The 20249-nt window shown below is 46.3% G+C and overlaps 1 protein-coding gene across 1 annotated transcript in view; it reads right to left on the reverse strand.

The window, feature by feature from the left end:
- The window catches only part of KIF26B (kinesin family member 26B), an 841003-nt gene that overhangs the window by 139281 nt on the left and 681473 nt on the right, over positions 1-20249 (reverse strand). Inside the window, exon 9 of the mRNA XM_033938154.1 lies at positions 7681-7864. Coding sequence (XP_033794045.1) covers positions 7681-7864 — 184 coding nt within the window. The remainder of the gene's footprint in view (positions 1-7680; positions 7865-20249) is intronic.

A 20249-nucleotide genomic window follows, 5' to 3' on the forward strand; every position in this document is an offset into this window, starting at 1 on the left:
TTACTCATGTTAAAAAGCTATGTAGTACAGAGGTAATTTTAAAACTTTTTCATGGGTAAACAGCCTTTTTTAAATTTACCCCATGGGTTATAAGTGTAAAAGTATGTGTGCTGCCAATAAGGCATGTACTTTTACGTGACACAGATGTAGGTGTGCTCTGGGATGGAATTTGGGAAAAGAACACGTGAAGTTGTGATTTACGTGCACAGACCCAGATTCTATAAAAGATGCCTAAAACGTAGGCGCTTAAATTGATGTGCCTAGCCAATCTAGGTGCCTAACACATTTAAAAAGCAAAATTGGTGTCAATAATTGGCTTCAATTAAATTTAATTGATTTCTAGGCATCTTGCTTGGTAGGCACTTACCACATACAGCCAGGTGCCTAGTCCAAGGTGCCTAGCAGAAAGTGGGTAGGATTAAAGTCAGTCATGGGCAGATCATGGGTGTGTTTTGCTTGGAGGTGCCTAAATTGGACTTAGGTGAACATAAGAACTTAAGAATAGCCTTACTGCATCAGACCAATGATCCATCAAGCCCAGTAGCTCGTTCTCACGGTGGCCAATCCAGGTCACTAGTACCTGGCCAAAACTCAAGTATTAGCAACATTCCATGCTACCGATCCAGGGCAAGCAGAGGTTTCCCCCATGTCTTAATAACAGACTATAGGCTTTTCCTTCAGGAATTTGTCCAAACCTTTGAAAGATTAGAAGCGACATTTTCAACTTATGTATAATTTTTCTCGTCTACATCACCCAGCAATTATTTCCTTGGCATTTGAAACTAACACCTCTTTTGAGTTCCTTGAAAAAGACCCTCGGGACCTACCAACACTCCTTTAAGTTAAGTAGGAATTGTTTTTCCTTTTATTGCCATTGAAAAATACCTTTATTATTTAAGAAGCACCCCAATATCACCAGCATTATAGTCATACACAGTGATGGGACGGTGGGTTCGGCTATAGGAGCCACGGCGAGTGTCCCCTAGTCTTTGTAATTTTTGATGGAGTGAAAAAACGATCCACTCAGGATTTTGTAGACTTCTATCATATCTCCCCTCAGTCGTCTCTTTTCCAAGCTGAAGAGCCCTAACCTTTCTAGTCTTTCCTCATACGAGAGGAGTTCCATCCCCTTTACCATCTTGGCCGCTCTTCTTTGAACCTTTTCTACTGCCACTATATCTTTCTTGAGACAAGGAGACCAGAATTGAACACAATACTCCAGGTGAGGGCGCACCATGGAGCGATACAGGGGCATTATCACATTCTTAGTGTTGTTAACCATCCCTTTTTTAATAATTCCTAGGATCTTGTTTGCGTTTTTGGCCGCCACCGCCGCACATTGGGCGGAAGGTTTCATCGTGTTGTTACAATTGCCTATAAATAAATAACTCAAATTTCATTTTTTGTTGGTTTTGCAATTTTATAATTTCAATTATAATATGCCACATTCAACATTTGCTCCGTTTAGTGTGCCATTGCTAAAAAAAAGTTTGACACACACTGCTTTATAGAATAGCGCATAGTGCTGATTTCTGCACCTAACTTTAGGACTACTGAAACCTGGTGTAAATGCTGGTGCCCAAGTCAGGTGCACTAACCCAGTATTCTATAAATACGCATGTAACTTTCTGGAGCATCCTTGACACACCTATGCCCCTTTTTTGGCCATTCCCTCTTTGAGATAAACACTATGGGAGTTAGGTGCCATGCCTTATAGGACAGCATGCAGCCGGAGGCTCACACAAATTTTAATGATTGCCAATTTAACATTGTTGGCACACAATTATTGAATTGTTGGCACCCAACATTGCTGCACCCAATTATTAAAGGTTAAGAGCTCATTAACCAATAGAACGATTCTGGAGTCTTCGATTCCGTTGTCTTATGAGGTGGCGATCTGTGGTACATTGTTGGCACCTAAATCTCCATTGGATAGATTTAAAAGTAGACTATTTGTCATACTGACTAGGATAGCCATGCAAATGGTTACTAAAAACTGGAAAATTGGGATAGACTTAATTTCTCCTTTTGGTGGGGTTCTTTATATTTATGTTATAAATATGAGAAAATGAATTCAGAAATTATGTGTAATAATAAGCTATCTAAATTAACGTGGGATCCATTGACAAATTTTGTTAACACTGATTAGCTAGATTATTCCCGTATTTCCTATTTGATTTACACATCCAGGGAGGAGGTGGGGTATTATATTTTCTTCTATTCATTGACCAAATGAAAGTGCTGTTTATGATTTTTACTGTATGTATCCACTTTGTTTTTGTTCTTGAATTAGAGTGGGGGGGATGTTTTGTAGTATTTCTTTGATCGATTGTAAGTGCCGTCTTGAAGTCAATTGTATGTATATTTTAATGCACTGTTTTTGAATGGAAAATTAATAAAGAGTTAAAAAAAAGAGCTCATTAACCAGTTAATTTGCACGCACATCTCAACAGTGCACCCAAATTTGGGCGCCATATATAGAATCTGGGGGATAATGTGAACTCTTATGCAGCATGTGCACTCTTGATGACATTTGTTCCAGAATGAGTAAAACCCCCCAGAAAAAAATAACATGGACATTTTTTGGCTGTGCTTCTTTAGTTACTAATGGTTCATAGACAACGGCGCGAAAGACAAAAGCGCGTGCCGACAATTGAGCGCAGCGCGCGCCGCCACGCCGCTCTAAATTACAGTTTTTAGGGGCTCCGATGGGGGGTTTTGTTGGGGAACCCCCCCAGTTTACTTAATAGACATCACGCCGGCATTATGGGGGGTTTGGGGGGTTGTAACCCTCCACATTTTACTGTAAACTGAACTTTTTCCCTAAAAACAGGGAAAAAGTGAAGTTTTCAGTAAAATGTGGGGGGTTACAACCCCCCACACCCCCCACAACGCGGCACAATATCCATTAAGTAAAGTGGGGGGTTCCCCCCCCCCCACATCCCCCCCTGTCGGAGCACTAAAAACAGTAATTTAGAGCGGCGCGAGCTGCGCTCAATTGTCTGGGCACGCCTTTGTCCCGACGCGCTTTTGACCTGACACCGTTACTAATGTATTAAGGAAATAATGCATGATTTTTGCCAAATGGCACGTTTAATGGCAAAATCGTGTATCATTTTACCATAATGCATATTCCCCCCTCCCCCCTTTTATGAGCGTTGGAGCAGCTTTGGAGCATTTAGCATTCCGGGCCACGGTAAAAACTTCAACCGCAACTTAGTAAAAGGTAGGGATTATTTTACTGCAATAATAATGAGATGCAAAGCATGAGAATACATGAACAGCTTTTCTTTATCATGTAATCAAATAGTACAGCTAGTATTTAATTTTGCAAGCCATGTATGGGTCTGTAGGATGCTGCCAATTCTCTTTAGGAACACTCTATCATAGTGTCAGGGAAAAGGGGAAGGGAAGTTAGCAGAAGTGGCCTCTGAGTGCTCCTACCTTTGCAGCACCCTTAATTAAGGCTTCCATTTTAACTAATGGCGCTGCCAAGGCAGAAGGGGTCCATGGATCATCCTAAGCCCCGGATACATCAGAAAGAGCCTCGATAGCTACCAGAGGGAGTGAGGAGGGTGGGTTCTATGGAGGGACCTCTTCTTAGAAAAGGAATGGAAGGGGGGCTGGAAGTTCCAAAGAGGGAGCTCTTCTTGGAAAAGGGATTGGGAGGAGGGGGAGGAAGTTTTTTTTAAAAGATATTGGGTCTAACATCTTTGATGAAGCAATGCAAAAATAATTTTATGGAGGATTTATCAATAGGTGGTAATAAGTTACTGCATGTAAGTAAATTCCACAGTAAATTTTTGACTAATAAAATAGCACAATATTTTACATAGAGGAAGGATGTAGACACTGAGAGGACAGTTGCTGAACAAACATGCAAAGGCAAACTCATTACTAGAGCAGCCTGTTTGGTTGAACTGAAGCAAAATAGCAACTTCTGGTTGTGGGAGAAAATGCCATCAGCTCAGCAATCTAGCATATCTGACTTAGGGCTCCTTTCACTAAGGGCTCCTTTTACAAAGGCACGCTAGTTTTTTTTAGCGCGAGCTAGCCGCTACCGTTGTCCTTTTAAGCAGGCGGTAGCTTTTCGGCTAGCGCGCACTATAGCGCACGCTAATCTTGTACGTGCGCTAAAAACGCTAGCGCACCTTAGTAAAAGGAGCCCTAAGCTGCGCTAACGGTTTTAGCGCACGCTAGACGCTAACGCCTCCATTGAGCTGTTGTTAGTTTTTGGCACGTAGCGTGGGGTTAGCGCGTGTGGCAATGTAGCGCGCGCTAAAAACGCCAGCGAACCTTAGTAAAAGGAGCCCTTAATATGAATACTGAATGCATCAGCTAGGCAAACCTCAAACCTGCAATTTGTTTCCACAATTTAAAGATAAACTAGATATACATTTATTTATTTATTTTTAAATTTCTATACTGTCTAAGTCCTAGGTGGTTTACAATATATCCACGTACATAATACTTAAAAGCAGTACAAAAGAGAAACAAAACATCAGAATTTAAATTCACAGTTAATCTCCGACCAGGACAAGTCAGACCCTACAAAAAAGAATTGGTTACCCGTAAATCATAGAATTACATATAAAATAGCATTACTTACACACAGAACTTTAATGAACAAAGCTCCTGCATTCTTAGAAAGGCTTTTAATCCCTTATATCCCCACAAGATCTTTAAGATCTGAAGAAAAATCTCTCCTCTTAGTCCCTTCATTAAGACTCATTTATTCAAGGAGGGACACGATCTTTTCTGTCACAGCCCCTCAAATTTGAAATTCGCTCCTAATCAATATAAGGGAAGAAAAATTATTTAGTAAATTCAAAGGTCTCCTGAAAAGCTGGCTTTTTAAGGACGCCTTTAACTGAGTTATTTGAATTCTATATACCGTATTTTCACGCATATAACGCGCGCGTTATACGCGTTTTTACCTACCGCGCATACCCCTCGCGCGTTATATGCGTGAGCGCGGTATACGAAAGTTTTCAAACATAGTTCCCACCCCGCCCGACGCCCGATTCACCCCCCAGCAGGACCACTCGCACCCCCACCCCGAACGACCACTCGCACGCGCTCCCACCCGCACCCGCATCCACGATCGGAGCAAGAGGGAGCCCAAGCCCTCTTGCCCGGCCGACTCCCCGACGTCCGATACATCCCCCCCCCCCGGCAGGACCACTCGCACCCCCACCCCGAAGGACCGCCGACTTCCCAACAATATCGGGCCAGAAGGGAGCCCAAACCCTCCTGGCCACGGCGACCCCCTAACCCCACCCCGCACTACATTACGGGCAGGAGGGATCCCAGGCCCTCCTGCCCTCGACGCAAACCCCCCCCCCCCCCAACGACCGCCCCCCCCCCCAAGAACCTCCGACCGCCCCCCCAGCCGACCCGCGACCCCCCCTGGCGACCCCCACGACCCCCCCACCCCCCTTCCCCGTACCTTTGGTAGTTGGGCCAGAAGGGAGCCCAAACCCTCCTGGCCACGGCGACCCCCTAACCCCACCCCGCACTACATTACGGGCAGGAGGGATCCCAGGCCCCCCTGCCCCCGACGCAAACCCCCCTCCCCCCCAACGACCACCCCCCCCAAGAACCTCCGACCGCTCCCCCAGCCGACCCGCGACCCCCCTGGCGACCCCCACGACCCCCCCACCCCCCTTCCCCGTACCTTTGGTAGTTGGCCGGACAGACGGGAGCCAAACCCGCCTGTCCGGCAGGCAGCCAACGAAGGAATGAGGCCGGATTGGCCCATCCGTCCTAAAGCTCCGCCTACTGGTGGGGCCTAAGGCGCGTGGGCCAATCAGAATAGGCCCTGGAGCCTTAGGTCCCACCTGGGGGCGTGGCCTGAGGCACATGGGCCCAACCCGACCATGTGCCTCAGGCCGCGCCCCCAGGTGGGACCTAAGGCTCCAGGGCCTATTCTGATTGGCCCACGCGCCTTAGGCCCCACCAGTAGGCGGAGCTTTAGGACGGATGGGCCAATCCGGCCTCATTCCTTCGTTGGCTGCCTGCCGGACAGGCGGGTTTGGCTCCCGTCTGTTCGGCCAACTACCAAAGGTACGGGGAAGGGGGGTAGGGGGGTGGGGGGGTCGTGGGGGTCGCCAGGGGGGTCGCGGGTCGGCTGGGGGAGCGGTCGGAGGTTCTTGGGGGGGGCGGTCGTTGGGGGGGAGGGGGGTTTGCGTCGAGGGCAGGAGGGCCTGGGATCCCTCCTGCCCGTAATGTAGTGCGGGGTGGGGTTAGGGGGTCGCCGTGGCCAGGAGGGTTTGGGCTCCCTTCTGGCCCAACTACCAAAGGTACGGGGAAGAGGGGTGGGGGGGTCGTGGGGGTCGCCAGGGGGGGTCGCGGGTCGGCTGGGGGGGCGGTCGGAGGTTCTTGGGGGGGGGGCGGTCGTTGGGGGGAGGGGGGTTTGCGTCGAGGGCAGGAGGGCCTGGGATCCCTCCTGCCCGTAATGTAGTGCGGGGTGGGGTTAGGGGGTCGCCGTGGCCAGGAGGATTTGGGCTCCCTCCTGGCCCGATATTGTTGGGGAGTCGGCGGTCCTTCGGGGGGAGGGATGTATCGGACGTCGGGGGGGGGCATCAGGCTTTCAGGATGGGGACAGACCTTCAAGGGGGGACAGTGCACGGAAGTCAGGGGGGGGTGAACGGAGAGTCGGGACAGCGCACGGAGAGGCGGGGCAGTGCACGGAAGTCAGGGGGGGGTGAACGGAGAGTCGGGACAGCGCACGGAGAGGCGGGGCAGTGCACGGAAGTCAGGGGGGGTGAACGGAGACTCGGGACAGCGCACGGAAATTCAGGGCAGTGCACGGAAGTCAGGGGGGGGTGAACGGAGAGTCGGGACAGCGCACGGAAAGTCGGGGCAGTGCACGGAAGTCAGGGGGGGTGAACGGAGAGTCGGGACAGCGCACGGAGAGGCGGGGCAGTGCACGGAAGTCAGGGGGGTGAACGGAGAGTCGGGCAGCATGCGCGGTATAATCGTGAGCGCGTTATACCAAAGTTTTTGTGCTTATCATCGTGATTTCTGCGCGCTATACACGTGTGCGCGTTTTATACGGGTGCGTGTTATTTGCGTGAAAATACGGTAATCAGGATACTCTTTAGCGGACTAATAATGCTGTTATGTGAAAATTGAACGGGTAACCTTTTCCCATCCTATTGTTTCATTACCTATGCCCTTTTTATTTTGTTTATAAATTGTATTTAATCCTTTTTTTTTCTTTTTCCCTGTTGTGTTTGGTTGGTCAAAAGTTGTGTTAACTGTTTGGTTTAATCAATGTGCTTTTCTTTTTTACCCCGATTTCATCGTTACTTGTAAATTGCATTGGATTATGATTTTGCGATCAAATCAAATTTTTAAATAAACTTGAAATTTGGAACTTATTTTGAGGAGTTTTCTAAATAAGGTAGGATCATACCGAGCTATAGTTTCATCCTATGCAACTTGCCCTCTGGCACCCTGCGGCCGCCCTGCCCCTTCACCACTACAATTGAGAGGGGAGGGTGGACTGGGAGCAATTCTGGAACTCTTCCTTACTTTTTCAATTTTCATTTATTTGCGCCCTGTGCGGACGCACCACTTAACGACTGCACCTGGTACATTTTGAATTTGGCTCCTCTCTTTCCTATGGTTCCACATTTTACCTCCTGTAAGTTTGAGAAACTTCCCTTTACTTACTTCCCCCTTTCCCAGTCTTCTCCATTCGGTACTGGTAAATGTGCAGAGTGAAGAGCATGTGGGAGTTCCTATGGTCTTCCTCATCACAGTCCCGCTGGCTGCTGCGCCGGGAGGCAATGGCGGCGTCCAGGAAGAAGGCAGCTTTCTCCGCTGTGGGAGCACGGAGTTCACTCTGATTCTGAAGCTGCAAGATCATACCACAGAGAAAATGATAGCATTAGAAAAGAAATTGTCTTTCTTCGCCTGTAAGTCTGTTTTACCATGCTAACCATAAAACCGATAGTTTCCATAAAACTGATAGTTTCTAGATTCCGATATTGCCTCCTTTCTTTTCTGCCTCCTATATTCTACTTTCTGTCTCTTTTTATATGTCTTGGAATAACAAGCAGACTGGTTTTCAGAAAAAAAAAGGGCTGAGTGTCAAACTTAGGGCACCTTTTACAAAGGTGCGCTAGCATTTTTAACGCACGCGCCGGATTAGCGCGTGCTATAGTGTGCGTTACCTGAAAAACTACCGCCTGTTCAAGAGGAGGCGGTAGCGGCTAGCGCGCGGGGCAATTTAGCACGCGCTATTCCGTGCATTAAGGTCCTAACGCGCCTTTGTGAAAGGAGCCCTTAAATTGCTACATTTTGGCTCTCTAAAGCAGCCAGAGGTACAGTAGATTTAAAGCTATTATAATGACTTTATTAAGTATTGGCACCAGTAGTTAAATTAATATGTACATGGTGTCCAGATCAAATGGGACCTCTTGACTAGTTTCAAAGTGTTTTGCGATTGGTTTAAACATTTAATATGACCTTTGAAAATACATGGGCTTTTTATTAGTTAATTCATCATTTGTGTTCAAATGTCCTTCTTCAACCTTGACACATTTATGAAGTCTTCGACGCCACTTAGCTTTTGGCTCAATGAATTCTGGGGTTTCATTAATTAAGAGTCCAATTGTTTTGCAAGCTCGATGCACTGGAGCTCCATCCTGTTGAAAAACTAAAGTACTCAGAAATGTCTTGAATTTCAGACAGAGGTTTCTGCTGCAGTAGGACGTTTTGGGTTATTTGGAAAAATAACGTGTTGTCTTTCTGGACATCATGTATATTCAGTGCCACGATCTGTATACAGTGCATTCTTGCTATTCGCACATCCAATATTTACAATTTTGCATATTCACAGGTGCATGAATTGTGACCGCTATTTAACATTTGTGCCACTATGTTTGCATATTCTAGGGTTACCAGACTTCTGGATTTCCCGGACATGTCTTCCTTTTGAGGACATGTCCGGGGGTCCGGCCGGCTTTTCTTTTTTTAAATGGTCAATATTCTCTCTCTTTTTTTAAAAATCTTTATTCATTTTTAAAACTTATAATAAATGTAGTAAAGAAAATAACATTTTAACTTAAATGCAACACTTAATATTCTCTAATAATCCATTTTTAAAAATTATCGCCTTCCCTCCCTCCCATTCCATAACAATTTTTAAATCACATAAAAGCATATAATAAATTCCTTCTTAACATTCCTTATACTTATACAAAGACCAAAATCGACCCCCTCCCCCTCCCCCAACCTTGGATATACACAATTAAAGGGAAAAAAAGGTTACTCATTACAATAATTTGTTAAAGGCTTCCAAACATCCTGAAATTTTTTTAAAGACGCCTGCTGTGTAGCCAACATTTTGTATGGGTTTTGAAAAGCTTTCCTCCACGTTACGTCGGGTAGGAGGTCATCCCCGCATGAGCGGATGTCCTGCCTGACGAGAGCAGGGCAGGGTTGGGACATATTTTGGGGCATGATAGGGCAGGGATGGGTGGAACTGGGAAGCCTGGGGCAGGTCTAGGGGTCTGAATTTTCCAAACGGAAAATCTCGTAAACCTAGCATATTCACGACCTGCACATTTAAAAATCGGCCTTCTTAGATTTCACTTTCACTTCTGAAAAAGGCCACTAAGCATCCAAGGAGTGAATTGTGAACAACAACTCCAAGAAAAAAAAAAAAATGCACAAAGGAACCTAACCCTGTTTTTCTCATAAATGGCTGTAACTTAACATCTATTGTCACATAGACACATTGCTTCGTTATTCGCGAATTTGTAGTTCGCGAAGATTTTTGGAAACCATACTGCCACAAATAGCGAGAACGCACTGTAGATAGAGATGTTGAATTAGGTGGATACTGCAGTGACTGTGCTGCACCGTCTATTTAGTTTCAACATGCTGTTGCTTGGGCCCAAACTCAATGTATAAATTATTATTATAATGACTCTCTCGATTTAGTTTTCAGCCTGCTCTCACACCCACCCCAATCCTGGTCCCCTATAATATGGATAGTATTGTTATGTTTATAGCTTCAAAACAGCTAAATAACTTCTAAAAACACATAACGTTGAATATCATCTTCCAGACATTTAGCTGAAACTCATTTATTTATTTAAAAATATTCCAGAAATCTACATAAGCAAAGCAACAAATCAACATATGACACAATAAACATAAACCACAGAAAATAACAACAAATATCTATCTAAAATCAGCTGAAACTCATTAGCTAATCAGACACATAATTAACCTCTTCAAGTAGGCCCATCAGCTGGACTGCCAGTACAGTTTTTTAAAAGAACACGGTTTACATACAGGTACTTCAAGCATTTTCCCTATCTGTCCCAGTGGGCTCACAATCTATCTTATGTACCTGGGGCAGTGGAGGATTAAGTGACTTGCCCAGGGTCACAAGGAGCAGTATGGGGTTTGAACCCACATCCTCAGGGTGCTGAGCCCGTAGCTCTAACCACTATGGCATGCTCTATAAAGCAGTGAATTTATTTATTTAAAAAAAACTTCACAAATGGTCCATCCAGTCTGCCCAATAACACATACATTATAAATTCACAATTAAATTGTTTTATATTTCTGGGTCATAGACTGTAGAAGTCTGCCCGGTACAGTTCTTAGGTTCAAACTACTGGATTTGCTGTTGAAGCTCATTCCAGCCTATCTAAACTACCCAAATTAAAGGAATTTCCAAAGCCCTCCCCAATCCATCCCAAACCGACTAGCCATAGGCAGGACACAGGCTGTGTAAATCTGCTCAGATTAGCTGTACCTTTCCTTTGCCCCTCTTATGTGAAGTAAAATGAAACTTGGGTGAGTCAGCACCATTTTAAATGATGGCACTTACAAAGCAGGAGCTACTGGGGCATTTGTTCTGCCTGGAACACCCTCTGGCTATCCTGGTTTAAAGATGAACATTTGGGAAGAGGGAGCTGGGAGCCCTTTGCTGCTGAACTAGTGCTAGAGTGACCGGGGAGGGGGGGGAAGTGGACAGCCAGGATGAGGAATGCATGCACTTTTCCAGCTGAACCCAAAGTGGGATTTGTTAAGCTTCTGTGTTTGGTGACCATGAGAACTTGCTTGTATTTTAATTCTTAAAATATTGGTAATTTGCCATTTAAGTGTAGCTTAGTAACAGATCCCTTAGACTCTCAATCCCTTTGAAAATAGATTCTTGTGTGTTTTTTGGCTCTTGATACAAAGAAGTGTTGCACGCTAATTCTAAATTTAAACTGATAATCTCTAGCTGTCAAGTGGGAAATACCACAATCCCCTTCTATTTTCCTTTCACCGTGCTTGCATTTTTAAAAAATTATTATTACCGAAGCTCAACAGCAATTTTTTTTTTCCGTAGGCATCTTTGAAAGCAGACACCAGCCCACTCCATAACAGAGTGCTCCTCTTCTTTTCATTTAAAAATTTTTTTTATTGAAGTTTAACATATAACAAGTGATTAAATAAAATACAATGAGATTTTACAGAACAAATGATTTATAAATGTAAAACATAGATGCAGAGAAGACTAAGGGCTCCTTTTACGAAGGCACGGTAGCGGTTTAACGCGCGTAATACCGCGCGTTAAACTGTCGGATGCGCTAGCCATTACCGCCTCCTCTTGAGCAGGCGGTAGTTTTTGGGCAAGCGCAGGGGTTAGCGCGTGATTAAACATCACGCGCGTTAAAGCCGCTATCATGGCTTTGTAAAAGGAGCCATAAAAGCATCTATGTAGACAATTTTAAATATACAGTGCTCCCCCACGAATTCGAGGTCCCGGTCATTCGCAGTATTTTCCAACTGCGAATGACCGGGCAGGAGAGGGCAGCCGAAGAGGCAGGAGAGGGCAGCCGGAGCGCTGGCGAGTGAAGGAAATCACTCGCGGTATGCTCCGACCGCCTCTTCCTGTGCTAAAGCCAGGCCTCACCAATCAGGAGCTGCTTTGACACGCAGCTCCTGATTGGTGAGGCCCGACTTTAGTACAGGGAGAGGCGGTCGGAGCATACCGCAATTGATTTTCTTCACTCGCCAGTGCTCTGGCTGCCCTCTCCTGTCTCCCCTGCTAAAAACCGTATTTGCAGTATTTCAACATTCGCGGGGGTTCCTGGAACGGAACACCCGCGAATATCGGGGGAGTACTGTACATATGTAACCATACGATTAGGTAAAGACCAAAGATGAGATAAGATTCGATTAGAACTCATTTTAGCAAATTAAGGGCTCCTTTTACTAAGCTGCGATAGATGTTTTAGCGCACACAGAATTGGCCCGCGCGCTAGATGCTAACACCAGCATTGAGCTGGCGTTAGTTCTAGCCGTGTAGCGTGGGTTTAGTGCATGCTAAAATTCTGCGTGCGCTAAAAACGCTATCACAGCTTAGTAAAAGGAGCCCTAAGCATCACCAGCTGAAATGTAACAATTACCTCAAAAATGAGAAGAGACATTTGTTACTGGAAAACATATTTTGTTAGTTTTAAAGCTCCTATTAGTAAGGGAATTCGCTTTGCATTCATATTTATGAATCATCATGACTGTAGCCCACCAAAAAGAGGTGTTTAATAATTGAGCTGACTTCCAGTATGATGGTTTCATGGCTGATATAAGAGCCATTCTATTCAAATATGGTTCTCATCCCTTGATCCTGGGAGGTAAGTTCTTTTTTTTTTTTTAATCTTTATTCATTTTTTAAACTCACAATAAGTATAACACCTGGGAGGTGATTTCAAACTCCCCCTAGATTTAGGGCTGCTTTTATCAAGCCGCGCTAGCGGGGTTAATGCGCGCGACTTTTTATCACGCGTTAACCCCTGCACTGGCCAAAAACTACCGCCTGCTGAAGAGGGGGCAGTAGCGTCTAGCGCGGCCGACAGTGTAGTGCGCGCTATTACGCGTGTTAAACCGTTAGCGCGGCTTGATAAAAGGAGCCCTTAGTATTAGACAGAAAGTCCACTTCCATCTTTCATCCACCCAAGATGTGGTCTGAACTTCACTCTATTATTGTGGATATGGGTCTATCTGACCCATGGAGAATTCATAATCCTACTGGTAAAGAATTCACTTTTTTCTCTGCATTTCATCAAACTTACTCTAGAATCGATTCCTTTCTGGTTTCCAAATTAATTCCTATTTGTCCAATAGTAATTTCGGATCATGCGTTGATCATTATGGATTTACGTTTAGCCTCTCTACTACAGCAAAGAAGTTGGAGATTTCATGCTTCCTGTCTCTCAGATCCTCAATTTATTGAAAGAATAAACAATTTCATAACAGAATTTTATCAAATTAATGCATCAGGCACTGCCCAGGCGAGTTGAGGACGCCCCGACGCTGCGTCAGAAGCAGTGCGCACCGGTAACAGCTGCCGAATACCTCGGCTCTTCGGATCGCGAGTGCGCGTGATGTAGGGGACAAAGTATGGCTGCAGCGGGTTGTAGGAGCAAGGGTCTGCCTCCTCAGCTTGCCAAACCAAAAGGGGGGCGACCTCCCTTCCGCCCTGGCTAAGCTATCCCCCCTTCCGGCCCCTATTCTTCCCTGATTGGCCTTCTTTGTTGACCCTCCCCTATCCCTCGGCCCTCTCTGCCCTAGCCCTTCTTCTCGCCCCCCCCCCCCCTCCCGAGCAACGGCTTCGGCCGATTTGGCCTCGCTCCTTCCTAAACGGGATAGGAGCTTGTTCTTTTTATCAAATTAATGCATCGGACTCTATTTCGCCAAACACGGTGTGGGAGGCATTTAAATCTTGTCTGCGTGGGGAAATTATTAGCTATTCAGTATGGAAAAAGAAAACTGATAATGCAATATTAACCCAATTAGAATCTAAAATCGCTCAGCCAGAACAGGCTCCGCTTCCTTTTGGATGAAATAACATAGGGCTCCTTTTACTAAGGTACGCTAGCATTTTCAGCGCGCGCTAACCATGCCCTAAATGAAAAATACCAACGCAAGCTCTATGGAGGTGTTAGCGTTTAGCACGTGCGGTATTGTAGCGTGCGCTAAAACCGCTAGCGAACCTTAGTAAAAGGAGCCCATAATATACTAACTGGCATGGATCTCACAGAAATTAGATTGAAAAAAACCAAAACAGAATTGGTCGCATCTCAGCTGTGACTGTGGTCGAGAAGAAGTTCCATCATGGAACTTTAGAAAGGTGAATACACTCCTTTTCGGCAAAGGTTATTGTGCCTGGTGAATTAAAACACGCTGCTGGAACGTGACACTTTGGACACTGCTACAAAAGTGGATTATCAATCAGAATATGAGAGGCCTGAGCACCTAGGGTTTTAAGCATTGATAAAAAGTTCTCTTTTTAGCATCTGGCCTGATAGGCAATGTATTTTTATTCTAGAAAGTGTCTCTCAGGCCGTCTAATCCAATCTGACAGTAAGGTTACTGGGTTACCGATATGCACCTGATCTCTAGGGCCATAGACAGTGTTTGTTAAATCTAACCCCCACTCACTTGTAAGGTACCCATGCCTGAGAAACTTCCTAATCCACTACTTGTCCTGTTTGTCTCATTAGATTGTAAACTCTCTTGAATGATTTGTCTGATTAGATTAGAATGTTTGATTAGTTTGTAAGCTGTCTTGAATGTTTAGCGCTGTGTACGTCTAGCAGCGCAATGGAAATGATAAGTAGTAGTATTTATTTTAAAAAATGTATATACCACCTGTTACCAAGCGGTTTCCAATTAAACATACATATAATTAAGACAAATATCATTACGAAGACAAGAACATCTTACTTTATATCTTCATTACTAACTGCTAAGAGATAATAACAAATAACTGTGTTTTCAGCAATTTCTTGAAAAATGACACAATCGGCAGAGTCGCAAGTTCCCTGTTAGTGCACTCCCAATTCAACAACAATTGTAATATACTGAAAATTAAACATTGAATCATTTAAATCACTAATGCCCCCTTTTATCAAGCCATGTTAAGATTTTTTATCGCTGGCAACTCCTATGAGTGTCAGAGCTTTTATTGCAGCGGCCGGCAATAAAACAAACCCTAACACAGATTGATAAAAGGGGGACTAGATGGTCCAATATTATCCATATAAAAATGTGTTTGGGGGTGAGCTGGACACTGTTACCTGAGGGAACGAGGGATCTCGAACGATCTCCTCCCCTTCATCCAGTATCTGCAGGAACATTGTTCCTGCCATATCCCCCGAACAGGCGGTAACCTCCGCTCAGACTAATAAGTTAGTTTACTCTGAAATACCTAAAGTTTTGGACTTTTCTGGTCTAGGGAAGGAACAATCTCCTATGGTGGAAACACAAGATATTACTCTTAAAGATTTGTGGTTAGGTATTACTAGGGTTGAAGGGTTTCTTAGGTCAACGATGAAACAAATGGGGGACTTTTCACAATCTGTTTCCTGTAAATTAGAAAATATGGATTCCAATTTAAGTTGTTTGGATAAACGTTTAAATGTTATGGAAACTCAATGTAATACATTACAAGTTGTCTCAGTCTCTGCTGTTAAAGATTCTACTGTGATACATGCTAAAATAGAATCCATGGAAAATATGAATAGAGTGAGAAATCTCCGCTTGGTCAATTTCCCTGTAACTCATTTATTATCACCTGAAATATTGTTAAAAAAATATTTTAAAGAAATACTGGGATTTCCCAATGCGGAGAATTTTCCAATAAATAATTATTATTATGTACCTCAAAAAAAAAAAGAATCCGCCCAAGAGGTGGACCATCTGGTCACAACAGAAATTAATTTAACTGAATTTTTGGAAGACACCCAAGATGTGATTCAGAGTCGGTCTACCTTGGTGATAACATGCATGAGTGAGATAGATAAAATGTTAATCATGAAACTTTATTTAAAAAATAGATTAACTAAATTTTGCGGTGACTTAGTTAGGATTTTTCCTGATGTCTCTAGAGCTACGCAATGCAGAAGGAAAGAGTTCTTGAGATTAAAACTTAGAGTTTTGGCTCTAGAGGCATCTTTTTATTTAAAATTTCCCTGTAAATGTTTAGTTAAGTTATATGATGTTGAATATGTCTTTTGGGATCCCATTCAATTACAACAATTTTTAGTTGCTCGAGAGCAGAAATGAGTATTATTTTTCTTGTATGTTTCATTGCTTAGATATAGAGGAGGAATGTATCCCTAAAATAATAAGGAATGATACAAGGTTCACGTTGGTGAACTGAGAATTATTTCCTTTATCTTTTCTTTATTTTCTTTGTTGAATGTAGTATCCTGTTCCCCCTGTTTAGTGGGCTTATAAAGGATTTATGTATGGTGTATTATGCATTTTTGATTGTAGATTCTCTTTTTTTCCTTATATTATTGGATAATGTATTATTCAAATTATAATAAAAAACTTATTGAACAAAAATGTGTTTGGATGAGGACTCTGAAAATCTGCTAGGGCTGAGTGCATAACTTTGTACTTGAAATCCCACTAAACTCTTAAATTTAGCAGTATATAAAGTGGGTGGCAACAGGGGCAGATTTAGGGCAGGGAAAAAAGATTAGGAGCTCAGTATGGATTTTCAGCACTATCCCCTAGATTGCATATACCGCAACTACAGCTGTGCACACAAATCTGTGCATATTCCCAATTCGCGTGCACAACTTAATTAGTTAACAAGCCAATCTGCACTGTATAATTGCCAATTAACAAGCAATTATTGGTGAAAATTGTCTAATTAGAATTTAAATTCACACAGCTTTCTAAGTACCGTATTTTCACGCATATAACGCGCGCGTTATATGCGTTTTTACCTACCGCGCATACCCCTCGCGCGTTATATGCGTGAGCGCGGTATACAAAAGTTTTTCTACATAGTTCTCACCCCGCCCGACGCCCGATTCACCCCCCCCCAGCAGGACCGCTCGCACCCCCACCCCGAACGACCGCTCGCACGCGCTCCCAACCGCACCCGCGATCGGAGCAAGAGGGAGCCCAAGCCCTCTTGCCCGGCCGACTCCCCGACAATATCGGGCCAGGAGGGAGCCCAAACTCTCCTGGCCACGGCGACCCCCTACCCCCACCCCGCACTACATTATGGGCAGGAGGGATCCCAGGCCCTCCTGCCCTCGACGCAAACCCCCCTCCCTCCAACGACCGCCCCCCCCAAGAACCTCCGACCGCCCCCCCATCCGACCCGCGACCCCCCTGGCCGACCCCCACGACACCCCCACCCCCCTTCCCCGTACCTTTGGTAGTTGGCCGGACAGACGGGAGCCAAACCCGCCTGTCCGGCAGGCAGCCAACGACGGAATGAGGCCGGATTGGCCCATCCGTCCCAAAGCTCCGCCTACTGGTGGGGCCTAAGGCGCGTGGGCCAATCAGAATAGGCCCTGGAGCCTTAGGTCCCACCTGGGGGCGCGGCCTGAGGCACATGGGCCCAACCCGACCATGTGCCTCAGGCTGCGCCCCCAGGTGGGACCTAAGGCTCCAGGGCCTATTCTGATTGGCCCACGCGCCTTAGGCCCCACCAGTAGGCGGAGCTTTGGGACGGATGAGCCAATCCGGCCTCATTCCGTCGTTGGCTGCCTGCCGGACAGGCGGGTTTGGCTCCCGTCTGTCCGGCCAACTACCAAAGGTACGGGGAAGGGGGGTGGGGGTGTCGTGGGGGTCGGCCAGGGGGGTCGCGGGTCGGCTGGGGGGGCGGTCGGAGGTTCTTGGGGGGGGGCGGTCGTTGGAGGGAGGGGGGTTTGCGTCGAGGGCAGGAGGGCCTGGGATCCCTCCTGCCCGTAATGTAGTGCGGGGTGGGGGTAGGGGGTCGCCGTGGCCAGGAGGGTTTGGGCTCCCTCCTGGCCCGATATTGTCGGGGAGTCGGCCGGGCAAGAGGGCTTGGGCTCCCTCTTGCTCCGTTCGCGGGTGCGAGCGCGTGCGAGCGGTCATTCGGGGTGGGGGTGCGTGCGGTTCTGCTGGGGGGGGTGAATCGGGCGTCGGGCGGGGTGGGAACTATGTAGAAAAATTTTGTATCTCGTGGGCTCTTATTAGACTCTCTGCTGTGTCTTCCAGAAGGGAGGATATTTACGGTAGTGGGCAAGCCATAAGCTTCTAATAAAAGCATTTATGAGGGGGCGGTCGGAGGTTCTTGGGGGGGGGGCGGTCGTTGGAGGGAGGGGGGTTTGCGTCGAGGGCAGGAGGGCCTGGGATCCCTCCTGCCCGTAATGTAGTGCGGGGTGGGGGTAGGGGGTCGCCGTGGCCAGGAGGGTTTGGGCTCCCTTCTGGCCCGATATTGTCGGGGAGTCGGCGGTCCTTCGGGGTGGGGGTGCGAGTGGTCCTGCCGGGGGGGGGGGCAGGGCAGGGCGGGTAAACGGAGAGTCGGGACAGCGCACGGAGAGTCGGGGAGGGCGAAAGGAGAGTCGGGGTGGCCAGAGGAGAGTCGGGGCGGGCGAAAGGAGAGTCGGGGTGGCCAGAGGAGAGTCGGGGCGGGCGAAAGGACAGTCGGGCAGCATGCGCGTTATACCCGTGAGCGCGGTATACAAAAGTTTTTATACATAATATCGTGGTTTCTGCGCGCTATACCCGTGTGCGCGTTATACACGGGTGTGCGTTATCTGCGTGAAAATACGGTATATTCTATAAAGTGGTATGTGTATATTGTATTGCGTAGATCTCAAAAGGGGGCATGGGCGGGTTGTGGGCAGTCATAAAATCTAGGCACACTGTTATAGAAAAAGCCCGATCCACACACAATTTATGCGCAGGCATTTATATCAGATTTTCAATGGCCACACCTACATTTTAGTCACAGGGTAGGGTACTATGGGCCCGATTCACTAACTTGCCCGATCATGACCGATCCATGTCCGATCTGTGGCAGGCCAACCAATTCACGACAGGACACTATTCAAATGGGGGGCGATCGTAGAAATGCCCACCGACTGCACGGATCGCTGCTGAGCGATCCCGACGCACGTGCAGACCATCTTCTTTGCTTGTAGATGGTCTGTACATGCGTTTGCTGTCCGTGCTTATTTTTTTTTTTACTTTACTTTTACTTGCGATCCTGTGGTTTTAACCCGTGGCTTTAAAGTGGGTTAAAACCATGGGCTCGTGCTGCAGAGAAGGGAGGTAGAGCAGGAGAGTATAGGGGCTGCAAAGGCAGGAGAGTCGGGGCTGAGCTGGGTGGCAAAAAGGCAGGAGAATCGGGGCAGAGAGTAGGGTTTTTATACAATTGCTTGTTTTTGGATCAGCCAGCCCAATTGGTGTGCCTGAATTTTGTTAGTGAATTGCGTCCTTCCTACTTTGCATGCCATTTCCCCTCATTTCCATGCACAGATCAGAATTGGATCGGCACAGAGGTAAGTGAATCAGGTCGGAGGAAAATCGGCAAAGGGGGTCGCAAACCGATCGGTACACGATCGGTTTGGTTAGTGAATCTAGCCCTATGTCTGACTTCAGATGTGGTTTTTTTATTTGCAAAATTTCTCAGCCGCCTGTTCCTAGGCAATTTACAAAATACAGGCATAAAATGCAGGCACATACAACAATGTTGCACAAACAAACAACAGATACATCAATTTCTTCAACATGGCCAACGACATATATCAGTAGGAATATCCTCATGGAACGAGAATAAACAATCATTTAAATGCTTCCATGAATAAAGTGGTCTTTAATACCTTCTTAAATTTTTGAAAATCCAAAAGGGCTCTCAATGGTCCAGTTAAATTGTTCCATAAGGTCACTCCTGCTAATGAGATAGCAGATGTTCTTATGCTTTCATAGAATACACTAAGGCCCTGATTCTCCAAAGTGCATCCCGATTTTAGGCGTCCTACAGCTGTCTAATCAGCCAATCGGGATGCACGTTTTTAAAAAAAAAATGCTCCCCAGGCAAGCCTGAAGGCGCCTCCGGGAGCCTAGGGAGACCCGCAAGATGCCTAAGCTCGACTAAGGGCCTTAGGCGGGCCTTAGGCTGAACCTAGGCGGCCCTACGCGTCTCCCTAGTAGAGGAGAAGCTTAAAATGTAGGCCAGCAAAATGCTGGCCTACATTGTAAGTAGACGCGGCCGCTATACTTATCACGGCAAGGGATCTCTCTGCCGCTATAAGTATAGCGGGCCGCGGCCCCCTGACCAGGAGGTTGCCCAAACCCTCTGCCCGAAGACGCACCCCCCCCCCGACATTACCGATCCCCCCCTGACAATATCGATAGCTGGCAGGAGGGTGCCCAATCCCTCCTGCCCGAAGACGCACCCCCCCGGCGCTAACAACCCCCAAACCTCCACTCCACCAAACCTGTTCTTAGAT

This window comes from Geotrypetes seraphini, chromosome 3 (assembly GCF_902459505.1).
Source record: "Geotrypetes seraphini chromosome 3, aGeoSer1.1, whole genome shotgun sequence".
NCBI lineage: Eukaryota > Metazoa > Chordata > Amphibia > Gymnophiona > Dermophiidae > Geotrypetes > Geotrypetes seraphini.